General features: G+C 41.4%; 1 protein-coding gene across 3 annotated transcripts; it reads left to right on the top strand.

The window, feature by feature from the left end:
* Positions 1-3,980: 3,980 nt before the first annotated feature.
* On the top strand, positions 3,981-16,905 carry mrps17 (mitochondrial ribosomal protein S17). Of its 3 annotated transcripts, none has more exons than XM_088440849.1 (3): positions 3,981-4,025; positions 14,520-14,654; positions 15,849-16,905. In XM_088440849.1, exons 2-3 carry the CDS (start codon positions 14,532-14,534, stop codon positions 16,131-16,133), a joined length of 408 nt encoding a protein of 135 aa, XP_088296975.1. In that variant the 5' UTR covers positions 3,981-4,025; positions 14,520-14,531; the 3' UTR covers positions 16,134-16,905. The 3 variants fall into 3 exon arrangements, with proteins under 3 accessions (XP_088296975.1, XP_088296973.1, XP_088296974.1); XM_088440847.1 differs by lacking the exon at positions 3,981-4,025 and adding an exon at positions 9,754-9,885; XM_088440848.1 differs by lacking the exon at positions 3,981-4,025 and adding an exon at positions 14,196-14,306.
* Positions 16,906-17,353: the final 448 nt, after the last annotated feature.

Raw genomic sequence — 17,353 nt, 5'->3', positions numbered from 1 at the left:
TGCCATCCTGCTCCCAAATGTTCCGGCCCGCTTCAAGCCGACCGCTTTTATCCCGCAGAGTTTCTGGCAGGGAGGAGGGCGGGGGGTCCGAAACGGCTAGACGGGCGGGACTCCTTAATTGGAGCGCAGACGCTCACACCAAGATAGACAAGCAGAGAAAACACATTGGATCATTTTGTTCAAACAAATACACACTGCACACTTTAAGTTGCCTCTACGTTGCCAAACACGGGAGAGGGTGGGGGTGGGGGGGGGGGGTCTCTGAGGGAAAACGAGACTCTCGTGAGGAACCATGAGAGCACAACCGGCACACATGGAAAGGAGGCCTTTTTCTCATGTCTGTGGGGTGAGGGAATCAAGTCCGTCAATGTTTATGATAAGCGCAAGCACAGCGGAGTAGTGGCTAGCTGCGCTTCCTGACAGTGCTGATTTCAAGCATTCTGTGCTTGCACAAGGTCCCATGAATATAAATATTCAGCTTTATGAATACTCACAAAATATGGAAGAATATGTGAATCGTTCCACCTGATAGGAGGATATTCTGAAGCTAGTAGTAGTTGTTAGCGCAAATGGACTCAAGACAGACTCAGGTTAGCATACTAACTTTGTTAGTTACCCATCAGTTGCATGATATTTGTTGCATGATAAGTGACCAGTTGATTGTCAAGATGTTTGTGGTTAGTCAGCAGGTGGTCGCTTTGTGTTCCAATATCTACTAGACAACATTCCATGGTTTGCCCCACTTGTCCCGCCCAAATTTAGCTGTAAAAAAAGAAAAGGCCTACAGAAAGAATTGACACATGTTGCTCGTTTCAGCATCTTGTCCTGAGCTTGGGATGATGATGATGATGCTGACATCACGCATGAAATCAATTCCATTTTTGAGCTAATCAGTTCCTTGCTTTGTGTCACATAGGGCACCTTAGGTCACGTGAGTTGACTTGGCCGCTGACAATGAGTGATGCACAATGCGTTTGCTACCTGGGCCGCCATCCTTGCTGTGCGATGTCTTTGCGCGTATCGTCTGTTGTATTGATGTCACCGCATAGCTATGTGCTGAAACACGGTCGGGTTCATTAGAAAGAAAGGAAAAGTGAATATTCTGTCTTACAAGATTCAAGACTTTTATTGTAATATGCATATACCACACAGTGAAATTCTGTTCACTTCCCTGAGCAGACTACATTCCATAATCAAGAAAATAATAAGGTAGGCACTTAAACAAACAAACAAACAAAAAACAGTCATAGAGCAATATACATACATGTCCAACTAGTGTGTGTGCATGTGTGTGTAACTGTGTGTGTTAGGGCTGATATGACCCAAAAAATAAAATCTCAATTTTTATTTGTGTTTTTGGACGGATTTACAATAATAAAATAACACATAATAAAAATAATCACTCTTATAATAATAAAATAGTAATAGATTTAATGGCTCTTCTCAATCAGATGAATCTACAATCAATTTTGAAGTAACTATGGACTGCATTGGACCAACTAAACATCATACAAATATCAAAGACTTGTTTTTGACCAAAATTATGAATATATTCAACACAAAATGAAAAGAATGTTACGTTTCACCAACAAAGGGAAATCAGACCCCCTTTCTGGCCTACGGATCATACCCTGGACACACCTGCTTTCTTCTTAAGAAAATCAAGCAAATGGCTTGCTCCATTGCACTCAAAAAAGGATGTTGTTTAGGGGCGACTCAGTGGAGTAGTTTCACTTCCGCATCACAGTTCTGAGTCCCGAGTTCAAATCCAGCTCACTCTGGCATTTCTGTGTGAAGTTTGCATGCTCTCCCCGAGCTCGTGTGGGTTCTCTCCAGGTACTCTGTTTTCCCCCCCAACAGTCCAAAAACATGCATGGCAGTTGTATTGGACATGCTAAATTGTCCTTAGATGTGATTGGGTGCATGGATGGTTGTTCATCCCTCTGTGCCCTGCGATTGGCTGGTAACCAGTTTGGGATGCCCCCCACCTACTGCCCAAAGACAACTTTGATAGGCACTAGCAAGCCTGTGACCCTTGTGAGGATGAACGGCTCTAAAAATAGATGGAAGGGTTTCAAGATTCAAGAGTTTTATTGTCAAATGCATAGTAACTCTACACAATGAAATTCTTATTCTGTTCACTTCCAAGAGCAGACTTATATTCCACACAATAGAGCGACTATAGAGTAGACAATAGAAAAAAACTGGGGTAATAAGGGCAGTGATAATGATGCACTAATAAAGGAATAAAATCACATTCTGAACAAGTTATGGAGTAGATGGAGTGGAAGAAACGACAGTATATACATATGAGGATGATAGTGCAAAATATCATGTAGTGCAAAATATTATGTAGTTTGCAGCTTTCCAGCATTGTGCAGGATTTTTAAGGTGCATGTGTGCATGCGATAACATAACTGGTGATGAAGCAGATTAGTGCGTAAAGGATGACTAGATAGATGGATGGTTAGCTTGTAGCATTTTAAGTTTACAGCTTCACTAGTGTCTTGGAATACATCTACAATTAGTTTGTTGACCAAGATTGTAACTCAAAACACTAGAATGTACCAGCATCTCAAATCATGTCTTGTCATTAGAATGAAAGGAAATGTATTATGGGTCACTCACATCTCAAAGTAATGCTGTGTGTAAATGGGGAGAAGAAAGCGGTACCTCATTCATCACTTAACAGATGAAAGCATTAACAGGCACAAATACACGTTACATTTGCTGTACTGCATTGTGTGTGTGTGTTTGTGTGTGCGAGTGCAGCTTTCCATTATGCTCACATCTTTGAGTGAGTGTGAAGTCCTGGCAGTCACACCTGCAGTAGTCAAAGGCGTCAACATAGTAACTGCATGTATACCGCATCTTCACGCGTCCATATGTTGACGTACGGGTCGACGCGCATCTTCACAGAAGCACGGGGTAGCATCTCAGAGATGTGGGAGAGCATAACAGAGCGTTCATTCATGGGTCAACATTGTGTCGTAAAGACTTGCAAATAACAAAGTTGCAGTGCCAGGCTGGAGGAAGTGACCTCCTGCCACACGTTCGCTTTCCATCCCACTCTGCTGCAAAACACACTCAGCTTCACACACAAGCCTCATTGTTATGTTCTTACGCTACACAAACACACACACTGTACACTTAGGCGCCTCAGGTGATTTTTTTTTTTTTTTTTTTAGCATGTCTTGGTAAGATTTTCCTCCCTGTTCAATATTTCGTCAAATCAATCTATAACTCTATAGACGACTGTGTAGTGTATTTTGTAAAGCAGGGCATCTATTGAATTTGGAAGATTCCGGGTTCAATGTGGGTTCTTCTTTTCAATTCCAAATATTTCTAGTTCCCAATTCTTTAAAAAGAAAGAAAAGGAGATAACAGGTTACTTTTGGACAAATTATATATTTGTGTTCTTTCATTTCATGAACATTTTACTGTTTGTGTACTTTTTGTGTAATTATCAGTTACTCAAACAGTTATTTTTAACCAATAGCAATACAATATTATCATTAAAGCTTTATTTCAAAACCATAAGAAAATATATTTATGCAGAGTTTAAAGCATGCTACTGTTCACAAATGGAAGGGTTCAAATATTATTGTTATTCTTTGGAGAAAATAATCATACTTGACAAACACAAAGCTAGACAAAGCAGTCTAATAGCGGACTTGAAATATATTTTACTTTTTTGCTGAGTAGTTTTTTTTTTAACTTTGACTCAATTTGAGGATATTTTTTCTAAATTTGTGTGGAGCAAAAAAATGCAGGGAGAGGATTTTTTAGAAATTAAATAAGATTATGACCATCAACAATTGTATTATTATTATTATTATTATTATTATTATTATATTTGAAAGCATCATACGACTTACACGTTAGCAAAGCGTCCATGTCTAGCCCAACCACCCGTTGACTGACAGCGCCATTGAGCCATTGATTGATTGGAGTGATGTCCCAATACTTTTGCAGCCGTATTAGTGTTGACACCATGATGGATGATGTCTGTGTTCAATGTTTAGGTAAGGCCGATTGCGAGATTGCCCGTTGTTTTGGGGGGGGGGGGGGGGGGGTGTCCTTATGAGTCATGGGAAGGATCTGCCAGCAATGCAGACCTTTCTCGGCAATAATGGTTACAAGAAATTCCACTGACAATACGTCAAGGCCAACGTTTCCATGCGTGCTATATGCTAAGCTAGCGAGATGCATTGGCACACGTTTGCTTAAGTCTGCCGTTCGTCATAATTACCGAATGCGCGGCTGGACGGCTTTTTGCACTTGTACCTCCATTCTTGCCCAGTGGGGGGCGCTGGTATATGTGTGTATTAGTGTGTGTGTGTGTGTGTGTGTGTGTGTGTGGGGGGGGGGGGGGGGGTTAATATAAATGAATTTGAACGGACTTTTTTATTGTTTATCTATTCCATATTTGTTTCTTGGCTTTGGGATTGCTTTTGCTATCTCATTGCATGAATTGACAAAACAAATGCAATGTATTCGTTGTATTTGCCAAATGGCTTTTGAATTTGAAGGCAATAATTTACCATATTTTCTTTTCGCAGTCTAACACAAACACAATTTCCCTGTGCCTTAAAAAAATATTCGAAAGTCTGTTTATTTAAATTATTCCTGTGTTGCATGGACTGTCATTTTGGGGGTATGAGCCATGGGGGACTTGATCCTCAGACAGTGTTTCTGGATGGCCATTTTAGGAACTACGGTCTCCAGGTTCACAGTGAATTTTGAAAGCCAGAAGCTCAGAAGTGTGAGCCGACAGGCTAAGCACTGCTGACTTATGTGTCAATAAACTGGATGTGTGTCATATAAATATTCACAGTATAATATAAATACACAGTATAATATAAATATTCACAGTAACAGAACTACTGTCACCCCAACACAACGCTTTATTTTTAATATTTTTCTGTTGGCAAATATTTATTTATAATTTTTTTTTCGAACAGGTCTGTCAATGTATATTGATTATATTTTGTAGGAAAAAGAATTATTAATTAAGTTATTTCTTTCTGACAACAGATTTCTTCTATGATCCAAAAGAGAACATGTTAGGTTGATAATACAAATGAAGTTGGAAAGTGTTTAACACATCAGGCACTGATGGAATGTTTTAAGCCTTTTTTTTTTGTAAACTTAAAAATGCTTTGCACTAGTTAAGGGGTAATTGGCTAAAAACATATTTTACAGGGGGTAATCACTGAAAAAAGGTTGAGAACTACTCGGCTAAGTACCTCATACGCCAATATTGCCCAACAGGTATAACTGAAACTGAAACCCACAAATGCTTATACCTAGCTAACATTTTGCAGTATCATACACTCTTCTAATGCCGTTTTGTGTTTCCTAAACTGATACAATATATTATTATAGTATTTTATTATTTTTATTATTGGAATTCTCAGGCAAAGCTTGTAAAATTAACATACTTTTCTGCTTAAAAAAAAGCCCCTTGAGTAACTCATAGCATTAGTAAACGCTGGTGATTGAACAATGATTTAATGAAATTAAAGAACTAAGCGCTTCTTATAATTTGTCCCCAAATCACTAGTTAGCCTTTTTGCATTTATGAATTTATTACTATCCTTTTCTGTCAAGAATCTGAATCGTTGGGAACCAGAGTCAAATTCCAAAATAGGAATCATCCAAATTTAAATGATGTCCAAACCTTATGACTAATTGTATAGAGTTTTGAAAAAATATTCAATTGACCAAATTCTGACATACCTGTATCAGGTATCAGAGCCAGTGCTGGTTCTGGCAAGGCCACCATAATTTGGTTCATGGTGCCGATGTGGCTTAATGTACAACCCTTTCCATCCCAGTGTCCTTCCCTAATCTGAATAGCGCCCAGTCTATTTTTCAAGCAACATTCAAGTGTAAGAATAAACAATTTCTGCCTTTACTCAAACGTTGCAGACAAAATGTGTGAACTGAGCTGTCTTTGTGTGCTGTTGTTGTTGGGCTTTCGCTGTTTGTTTGACTTGTGATTGTTGTTGTTAGCATGTTGCTAAGCTCCCGCAGCGTGATGGATGTTGTTTCTCCAATAAAGCTCCTCATGAATCATGAGACTTTCCAGCATGCGTAATGGCGTCCTATCCAATGTCAGTCTGCTTGTAAAAGGCGCCACCCACTCCAGCGCCATTTCCTGTTGCCGCTCCGGCTGAGCATGAACCCGTCGCCGGGTCGCCAACAGACCCAGGTGGACTTGATTGACATATTCAGCACCTGCGCAAATGAATGGACAGACTCATGAACGCCTCAAAGGTGACTCGCCATACACAAACACATGCATGTATGCACGCACACACCTGCGCACACACACACTGCACTGACTCAGGCGCTGTCATGGCACACATGAGCAAACCCTAGGGAGCAAACCCAGTACCCCATGACAACATAACACAGTGGTCAGGACCACCACCAAACGGCAATACAGGCGACGCATGGCAAAGCGCCTCAACATACATGTTACAACACGTGATGACATATGAGCCAAAGTGATGACACATGACAAGGTGTGACGTTATATGATGGATTGATTTGCATGTGAGAGCTTATAACGATTCATAAAGACGGACGGGCCACAGCCCAAGGGGCAAAAGCTGAATCTGATCTTGAGTGCATTGTTCCACCTGTGGGGTCAACAAGGTCACAGCCAAACTTAACATTTACTACCAATGATGGCTCTAGACGTTTATTTACATTATATTTAGTGAGCTGGTGCTGAATGAAATGTAAATGGATAATAAAAGCTAAAGGACAGTTTGTAGGTGTCAGTCATCAGTCATTTTATTGTCGTGGAGGATTTCCCTCCACGTTTGTTGGAAAATGCCTCAAAGATAAGGGACACTTGACGTGTTGATAATGTGAGTGGGAATGCGCATTTGACAAGGGCCGGTGACCGGACCGTTGCGCAGGCATTCCGAGTGCTTCGCAGTTGTCGGCCGTTATCGCGAGCGGACCGAGACATTTGTCTTGGCGCCGACAAACGTTTGCGCCGCCAGGGTCGTGAGAAGCACTTGACAGCAATGCACATTACACACACTCTGTGTGTGTATGTGTGTGTGTGCGTACTGTTAGTTTTTGCTGCATCGGGACCAAATTTCAGGTGTTACTATCTGTGTGGGGACCTCTTGAATTTGTGGGGACGATTTTGGTTGATTCCAAGAATTCAGACCTCATTTTGTGGGTCAAGACCTGGTTAACCCTATGGTTAGGGCTGTGCAATCTTTTGTGATGGTTAAGGTTAGGGTTAGGGTCAATGACATGTCCCCACTATGACAGAAAAACACACGTGTGTGTGTCTTAAACATTTGCTGGGTGGGAGACATCTCATGAAACATGTGTTTTTGGTTTTTGTTTGTGACGAGTGTTGTGCTTGTTGGTGTTGGCCCATCTTTGTAAAAAACTCTCACCCTCATCACAGGCAGCTTACAAAATCAGACTTTGCTACAAATGCTTTTCATTGGCTCTGCTTGATTTTAGGACAAATGCTTTTTCTCTTAAACTAAATTCTGTTGTTCACAACTTTCTTTTTTATTGGTGTTGTACGTTTTGAATGGTTAGAAACACTGACTGTTTTTGACCTATCCAACGCAACTACCACATGACCTTTGACATCAGTTGACCAAACACAGACAGCCAGACAAATGACTGCACACCAAATAAAAAACAACTATTAATAAATCAATTGAAAAAAATTAAAATGAAAATAATAGTTATTTATAGACCTAATGGTGAGTCGACACACCTCTGCGAATTGACACGTGTGTTTGTGTGTGTGTAAGTGTTTGTGTGTGCTTGTGCATGTCAAACTACAGATTGCAGCTGGTTTCGTTCCGTAATGTAAGGGCCCTGAAATCCTTTTTTGAAATACTGTTTTTGGCGATGTAACAAGTGGAGCTTTATGTTGAAGGTCCTGCTAGACGAAGAGTGTGAGGCTGCTTGTGTGTGTGTGCGCGCATGGGTGTGTGTGTCTGCGTGAACAACACTGCTGGCCGCCGCACACAATGACGACACTCTGTAAACACGTTAACGTGATGATGTGTGAGCCGTCCTAGCTGGGGGTGTATGCGTGGGGGGATCTTGTTTGGCATGGGATTGCTGTTGGTGGGGGGTACCCGTGGCGGGGGTCAGCTTGTCTGCACGATATTTGGTTTAGTGCAGCAAGTGCCAGTGAAAACGTGAACTGGGGCCAGAAGCCTACTTCCTCCAACTTGTAAATTCTGAGTGCGACATCAACATGTTGGTGTGGATGTTTGACTGGATATGGTGCTGCCATTATACGACATGAGAAGGTGTTTATGATCTTTGCAGTCATTGATACTACAGTCAGCCATTTGGAATGAAATGGAAAGTTGAGAGGCTCTGTGGAAACCATTTTTGCAAAATCATTTCTTGTTTGCACCAACATTAATTGTACTGGATATTCTTTCGTTTTTGTGCCATTCCAAAAGATCTGTCAATCTTATGTTGTCAGCATGTCCATCGTAACAAGTGTGTAATGTTCTTCTAAAGCTTCACAAGTCATGTAATCCAGTGGTACCCAAGTAGGGATATGTCAGGTTCAGGTAACCTAGAACATTTAATGAACTACAAACCAGAAGGAAGACAAGTAGCTTTTTCTCACGAGGAGAGTGGACAAGGACCAGCACCTACTCAGATCTCCTACCGGTCTGGTTACACCTCCCGTCCACTCCTCATTTATTTATTTTGGTTGACCCTAGTTACAAAACCATTGCTACCCTTAAGGTGAGAGACATATGGCAACAACGCAAATGATCCTGGAGAATCCATGCTGTGATTTTCTTTCCCAGGAACATCAAAACTGACCCCATGCACGTGTCGTCTCCTCACACCTTTTTGACAAACTCCCAACAGAAAACATCCATGTCTAATAATCTAGCAACATACGCATTGCAAAATAACAAATATGGGATAACCTATATACAATTAATACTAACAGGGTACGTGAGACTTTTGCAAGGTTTCTACAGATATAATCAAATCTAACTTAATGCTTATTAAGGCTTTGACAGGTGCAGTACATTTTTCTTCAGAGTTTATTAGTTGGAACATGAAGCAACTTATTGCTGAATTCTGTGACTCCTTTGCAACACTAATGTGTTTATATTGTTCAATTTTATGCAGGTGTGATGTCAGTTTTGACATTTTCCAGCAGACAAGTCAGAATAAAAAGAGATGATATTGTTACTGATGGAAATACACCCAGTGCAAAAAATTTAGTCAAACAATTTTAACGAATCAGACATGGGTAACGTAATACTCAGTTTTTTTTCCCTTTTTGTCCAAAAATGCTTTGGGGTAATTGGCCGAAAAAAAATTACAGGGGGTACATCAGCGAATGAGCCACTTGTACAATCATGTTGCATGATGTCATACATACGCACGCGCACATTGTACATGTTGCCAGTCAAGTACTGACTAAAAACTAAGCTACATTTAAGACATTTACATTTACATTTAAACTAAGCTAAAATAAGCTAAGCTAAGCGATGTGTTCCTGTCAAATTGACGTAAGAGGAGAAATTGGAAGACTCTACAAACATGACCTTGATTTCTTACGTTGGAATGTGTTTTCCATTCTTGGCCTGCTGTGTGTTTTCTTAGCGCTCATAGCTTGATGTTGAAAGGAGCAGCGGCGGCCGCCACCGCAACTACCATGTGATATGACATCATGTTTGTGTTTTCCAAAGACAAAGAAAAAGCACAGATTTCAGCGAGTAAATGTGAAGCACATTGGCGGCAGGTCACCTTACAGCTCGGAGATTCATGTCCGACCTCAAGAACCTCCCAGGCACCTGAACATGCGCAACACCGTCTCGGGCCATGTTTGGAGGGCGGGAGGTAAGAGATGATGTCACAGCCCGGTAATATCTGCCAATCCCTTTGGACTTGACTCTGGATTGTTTGATTCAGGCAAAGTGCTAACACATTGTCACCTCTGACCCACAATTGAACCACAGCACATCAAATACCAGGATGGGAAGAATGTGGGTGTGGTTATCCTTTACCCGTGTACCGGATAAATTTGGACTTTTGTATGAGCCGACACTTTTCACTTTTGATCCTTGTCACAATAGGTTTCCATCTTCCTGTGCACCTCACATAGAATGGATGAAGCAGGTAACTTTTTGCGTCCTGTAGATGTCCCAATACTTTTGTCCGCCTTTTCTGGGCTCTTCTGAGTTGGATGAAGTCGTACTGATGACGTCATCACACGGTCATGAGGCCTCGACGTGTAAACACAAATGCAATTTTCCAAATGGCTGGCGCATGCAGGTGTGTATGTTTTGTACATGTAACACACCGACATGTAAAGTTGCCTGTTGAGCAGTACGAGGAGTCCGGTATGTTTGACCAGCTGAACATTTCATCGTCAGGGTTTTGAATTGTGTAAAACTGAAATGATTGATGAGGCTGAACGCTCACTGATGATGTCACACTATGACATCAGTACACATACACACACATGGCTGCAAAGGCCGCCACAGAGTGTTGTTTGTGTGGAGACAAAGGACCTGTTTGACGCTTTAAACTAGAGCCCCTTTCAGACGGCAGGAACCAAATCAGGAACTTTCTGATGTACCTTGGTCGTTTGAGTACCCCTCCCTGCTTTCACACACAAAACTGTTCCAGGGTCTACCTCTTCCGTACTAGCGACTTTGTCTACTGGCACTATCAAATGGTCGTGTTATGTCAACAAATGCTGATTGGTTAGTTGAAATTGTGTGTTATTTCGGTATTGTTTTCTTGTTTGTTTGTTTTTCTAACTAACACCAGCCGCCATTACACGACCCAGCAATTGTTTTCACTACTCTGACATTGGCTAGTTTGATATTTTGGAATCATGGAAGGATAGAAAATCAACAGGTGAATGAAAGATACTCAGGCTCCCCTGAGTATTTACAGGGATGAGGACATCCATAACCAATTTGCTTCAAGTACAAGAAATTATAATGAGTGCATCTCAACTTTAGGTCTACTCTTTTACAAATTTTGGCATACTCATACATTTTTTTACAAGATTTACAGCCACTGCAGCAAGTGGGGCTGTGTGAAATGTTTTCTCTTTGCAAAAATTCTTGAGAAGCACTGGAATAGGTAAACGAAGACCCTAGTAGGGAGTAGGTACTTAGATAGAACCTGGTGGACCAAACCAGACCTGGAACATCTTTGTGTGTCAAAGAATGGGAGTATCAGAAAGGCATTCATGGTCCTAAGTCAATTTAGCCAATGCGGTCTGGTAACCCCAATTTGTGCCTACATTGAATCCCTGCTTAACTTTTAGCTTGAGAGATGATAGTGCTTCCATCTTGGTATCCCACCATCTTTCATTTATTTTCCATCCTTCCTCAATCCATCTTCTTTTCTCCTGGCATCCATTGTGTTCATTCTTATGCCGTCAGCTCTGCATTCAGTATGAAAAAAAGTCCCTCCACATTACATGTCAGCTTGCCCCCTATCCTCATCAATACAAAATGAACACTTTTGAAATAATGCTAATTGCGTTGCCATCATAACTCCGTTTTCAACTGGAGAAAGATAAAAATGCAACATTTTCACTGCTTTTCTTATCAGGTGAACTCTAACATGGAATTGATTCTTCCTGGCAATTGGTGGAGCTTAAGCTGAGATGATGGCGTGGCATATCAGACATTATTGTTGCACAGGTGTGCCTTGGGCTGCCACTGGAAAGAGTGCAATTTTTATGAGGTTGAAACTTGTTCTTATTTGGTAGGCTGGACCTTTGGACTGGTCTTGTTCTCAGCTCATCCCAGGGCTCAACAATGGACTGGCTACTCATACAAACAACATGAAAACACATCTAACATTTTAATTAAAAAAAAAAAACCACACACACACACTTGAGCACAGAGGCGAAGTACCTGCTTAACACAGGAAGGAACCAAGAACCTCAGCACAACAAGCCAGATGTGCTAGCTCCTAGCCCACTGCACTGTTCTCCTTAGGCAAGATGTACTTGAATCGGTTGGAGTATTAGAGCGGTCTCAAATGTCTCCTGACTTTGTTCTTGAAAGCTTGACTGAAGTTTGATAGGCTTCATGTGTTTCCTGTCGTTCCGTGTTTTGTCCCGCCTTCTCCCGACACACATCATTAATTGGATCCATATTTAATCACCTGCAAGTCAGGTCTCCTTGTCAGGCGATCCAATCCCGTGACAAGCACAGCAGTGAAAAGCTTCAAAAGACGAGCATAAACTTGTAATTAAAATAGAAACATGAAACTCTCTGATCAAATCATCTGCATTCCCCGACGCCTTTTTTCTATGGTTATCATCACTTTTGGATCTTGAAAAAGCGTTTCCAGCTGGCCGCCGCTATCCTCATCTTGAAATGCGACGACAAATTAAAAGAAGAAGAAAAAGTTGTTATTGTAACCGACGGGTGATAAGGCGCTTAGTGTGTTGTCATTGAAAACATAACATACGTGTGGAACGTCACATGTTCCGCAAATATTTGCTCTGTGCGTCAGCCGGGAGATTATGTGAAGATAAATATTATATTATTTGATACAAGGCCACAGTGTGATAAAAGCACTATAATGAGTCGTCGTGCGTGATGACGTGATTATGCGAGTGAAGTCATCGCAGGAGAAAAAAGAAGGCAAGAAGTTAGCTTGGCGCATGCTTCCTTAAATGGCAAATGTTTGGCCCAAACGCTCGCGATTAGCACACCGCGGGCCTCTCCGAGCCAGGCAGGAAGTCGCTCCGTCCATTTGCTGTCTGCTCACCGCACTGCTTCGCATTCATGCCAACTTTGCACTTTTGTTGCAAACACTTGCCCGTTTTAAAATCATTCTCTGAAATCCTAGGCATATAGTGTAAACCCTTAACTTACTTTGATACCCCAATCATACTTTTAAAACCCTAATCCTTGTTTGAAACTCTACTTTTAAACCCTGACACAAGTTTGTAACCCAACAATAACATCCTAAACCTGGTTTAAACCCTTCCTTTCAAAACCTAATCCCGGTTTGAAACCCTACTTTGAAAGGCACATCTTAATTTGAAACACAACCCAAAATATACCACTATTTTAAACTCCCATCTTGAAATCATGACTTTTTTTTAACCCTTTCACTCCCGTTGGGACAGTGCCTTCCACAGCTTTTCAAAAAATTACAGTGTGTATAAGAATCATAACAAATAACATGAAATGGCATCCTCGCGGGCCATTACACACCAATCTATAGATTTTAGTGGTATTTAGCATCTTGTCCATCCACAGCAAGCTAGTGCTGGGCAGACTGTCAACAAGGTATATTGTGTTGTACAAATTCTACTCAATTAACCATCGAGTACTGCGGAAATATATTGATAATATGTGCTATGTATGTGTGTTACTATAGATTACACTGATTACTATGTATGCATACATGTATACACGGTAGGTATGTATCTATTAATGTGTGTATGTGAGTATGGTGCATATGGTGCATAGTGCCATGCAAAAGGGTCTTCTCCAAAACTGGAGAGGTCATCAGTAAAAAGAGGAACCAAATGCTGCAGAAAATATTTTATTTTTTTATAGAAAACATGTAAAACACCCAAATACTCATCCCAGTGTGACAACAAATGATACAATAGTGTCTTACATTTTCATGGCGGTTTGCCTAAATGACAAATGTAAATGCAAAATGGTTTTACTCAGATGTTACCTCACTGAATTGTATCAAAGGCTTTGAACCACTGACCCATTTTGACACAACTGTCTCTTGTTGATACAGTGTTTCAGAAAGCAGTGTCGTGACTCTCAACACGGAATTATGTGAACTGCTTTGAGATACTGACCCATTTCAACACAACTGTCTTATTGATACAGTGTTTCAGAAAGCAGTGTTATAACTCAACACGGAACTGTGTCAAAGAATGGGTAGTTGACTGGAAAAGTATTTCACCATGGACACATTGTATATGCATATTGTTTTTTTTTTTAATATTGGGATGTCAATCACTTTGAGCCTTGTAGTCGCTATGCGTGCGGTCTGTTGAAGAAGCATTGACTCTTTTTCCAAATCGATGCTGCAATAGGCTGTAATGCTTCATCGGCCCATCTCTATCAAACCCCAAGTAGAGCATTGTATATTTCGGAGCTCCTATTTCCAATGGCGCATGCATGGAACCAGTGTACATTCTATTTCCGGTCGCGCATGCGCGAAAGCAATCGGGCAGATGGAACGGAAGCGGTAGGAAACGGCAGGAACATATCCGGACGTTTTGTATGAGCGTGTAGTTCTGTCAAAACGTAAGTTTGTTTCTCGCGTCACTTGTCGACGGGGCTAGGGTCACGCGATTACTGGCATCCGCAAATCAGTATATTAGCCGCAACTAACGTTTGTATAATGGCAGCAGCCTGAAAGCGGCGGATAGCTGCCGAGCATTAGCATTAGCACGAGTACCGCATCAAAGGAAGTAAGCGCTGATCACCGGTGACTTGAGTGTCGTTTCCCCTCTGCAGAGACGAAAAAGGATGTCGGTTAAGCAGGCGTCCGTTCACGCCAAGTGGGTCATCGGCAGAGTCATCGGAACCAAGATGACCAAGACCGCTAAAGTTCGCGTCACCCGGCTCGTGCTCGACCCCTACCTGCTCAAGGTGAACATACACAATACGTGGTTGTATCATGCCAGAACCATGCTAGAACTGGGAGTTCCGAATTGCAGTCGAGGAATAAAAAAAAGCTATAACCCCGACTTGATCTAATTGCGTCAAGGAAATTAGTTTGACACGAGAACGTACAGTATGCCTTAAACTATCAGACGAGTTCCGAAACTATGCAGCCTACGTGAGAAAGTACAATATGCCTTGAATTATCTGAAGAGTTCCAAATAGTAGGACTGGTCAGCTGTCGTATTCCGGTCATAGACCAACACCGTGGCTTGCTTAAACGCACCACTACACTGCTTTTTACAGATACAAACGAAGGGGTATATCTTTGAATTTTGTGTATGACAGAAAAAATGTGTTGGTGACTGTTGCCCAGTAATTAAAATGAACGAGAAGCTTCTATCAGAAAGCCTCGAATAATTCAGAGCGTTTATTTTGAAACTTCGTTGTAAATGTTTCAAGTTGGCTATTTTTGCAAATATGCAAACAGCAGTACTCTGCTGTGGAGATTATAGAGTTAAAGGGCTTGTTACTTTCAGGGTTCCTAGTGTATGAATGCATTATTTATTTATTGGAGAGGGGGTTATTCAGGGCCTCACACTACAGGGGTTGATTCTCTTTTTTTTTTTTTTTTTTTTTGTGAAATCAGATTTTTTTGTCGCTTGATGGTTACGGGTGCGTCAGATAAATGTGACCTGGACATTCAAGCCAAAGGCAAGGGTCTAAAAATCGGATACGTATTGGAATAAGGACCACATACCAAAGTGGCCTGGTTTGCATTTTAAAATCAGATGAGTCGTTCACACTGCTGTCAAAAGATCAGATACAGGTCGGATAGAGACAAAAAAAATCTGAATTGGGTCACTTCATGCTGCAAAGTGAACCTAGCCTTAGTTTTTACTAGCTGGCCCCAGCTTGTTCGCAGATTCCTGCACCACTGGCTGACCCAGTGGGTTCTATTCTCAGCACTGAGGTCAACATACAAGTCCACATAACTAGCAAAGCGTTTGCACAGTACAATACGGTGTGAATTGAAGAAACTGCTTTGAGTTATCAGCATACGGACGACAACCCACAACAACAGGCTCTGATGTACTTTCAATGCACATTTTATTATGGAAATGGCATATTTTTTGAAAGTTGATACGTGTCTACTCATATCCTCAACTTTGTTTTGGTCAGTACTACAACAAGAGGAAGACTTACTTTGCGCACGATGCCCAGCAGCAGTGCACAGTGGGCGATGTGGTGCTCCTCAAGGCGTTGATCGAGCCACGTTCCAAACATGTCAAGCACGAGCTGGCCCAGGTGGTCCACAAAGTGGGTCGTGCTGTGGACCCGCTGACGGGAAAGCGGGTGGCTGGCGCCGACTTTCTGGAGCCGCTGGATGACCTTCACGTCGACGAAGACATGACTTTAGCCCAAAAAGTGAAAAGTTTGAACATCTCTGCGGATGTGTCACATTAACGTGAGGAGGGTTTTGTGGAACACTTCTCATCAGGATTTGGGGTTCCAACCCAGCTGACGATCTGGACTGGTCGCCAGTCGACGACAGGGCACATATGGACAAATAAGCATTCACTTTCCCACGATGAAGTCTTTATGACCCAAATGTGATTTTGGGAGTGTTGGCTGAATCTTGAGCAAAGTGAGAACTGGCCAAATTGTTTTGAACCAGGAACTCCGTAGCTGTGAGAAAGATGTGCTTGCCACTAAGCATAGGGGTCAAAGTCCAAGTCTCAACAACCGGTATCGTGCGTGTTTTCAATTGTTCTCTCTCAAACACGCATGATTCAAATGATTCATGCAAAAAAAAAGCTTGCTCATGAGCTAATCATTTGAATCAAGTGTGTTGGGTAAGGAATCATTAAAAAAACATGCAGGATACTGGTCCATGTGAACTGGCAGTTGACAGTTGTGCACCAGGGCCTTAAACAGTTTGGAAAGTACTTTTTACGGCTTATTCCTATAGTCCTTGGGGGCCGGTACTCTGAATACTTCCAAGTTTCTTGTTCCAACACACCTAATTCAAATGATCAGCTCATCAGCAAGCGCAGCAGAAGCCTGATAACCACCACCCTCATTTGAATCAGCTGTGAAAGAGAAAGAAACCAGGAAAACATGCAAGATACTGGCCCTCTGGAACCGGTTTGGACTTCCCAGTCCAACTGCATATTGGATTCTGTATGTCCTGATGTGGAGAACGCAATCCAAGGTTACAATTAAAACCTTAACAATTTACTGTCTTCTTTGCATGTTTGTCACACCACAGGTTTATGACAAGTGTTTGTATTAGAGCTGTAATTAATAATTATTAATTCGTCAAACATTTTTTCAATGTATCAAGGCAGAATTACAAAATGTATGTATTTCCTGTGTATTATTGAAAAAACGGGGCATTATTTCAATTTGGCTAGTTTTAATACTACCTTCGTTCTTATTTACAATCAAGGATAAGTCAAAAATTGAACTTTTCAATGAAAAAGCAGAACTAATGAAGTGTAACTACTGTGTTATTAAGTCTGTTTTCATGGATGGCTACAGAAATTGGAGAATGTTTACTGCGTAAATCCTTGGACAATTCCGGCGTTAAATAAGCTCTCTAAAAATAGCTTATCGAAACAGTTCTCTCAGTGGACCTCCGTATACTCGCTGTTCGCGGGCTATAGTTTTTTACGCTATTTATT

The sequence above is a fragment of the Hippichthys cyanospilos genome, chromosome 18 (assembly GCF_059441005.1).
Source record: "Hippichthys cyanospilos isolate Australia breed blue-spotted pipefish chromosome 18, RoL_Hcya_1.0, whole genome shotgun sequence".
Classification (NCBI taxonomy): domain Eukaryota; kingdom Metazoa; phylum Chordata; class Actinopteri; order Syngnathiformes; family Syngnathidae; genus Hippichthys; species Hippichthys cyanospilos.
This window is presented reverse-complemented; position numbering and strand designations above follow the sequence as displayed.

Bases quoted from the DNA above. Each gene is read 5' to 3' on its own strand.
- mrps17 (XM_088440847.1), top strand. The intron at 14,655-15,848 runs GTGAACATACAC...TGTTTTGGTCAG, and splicing joins TCGACCCCTACCTGCTCAAG to TACTACAACAAGAGGAAGAC.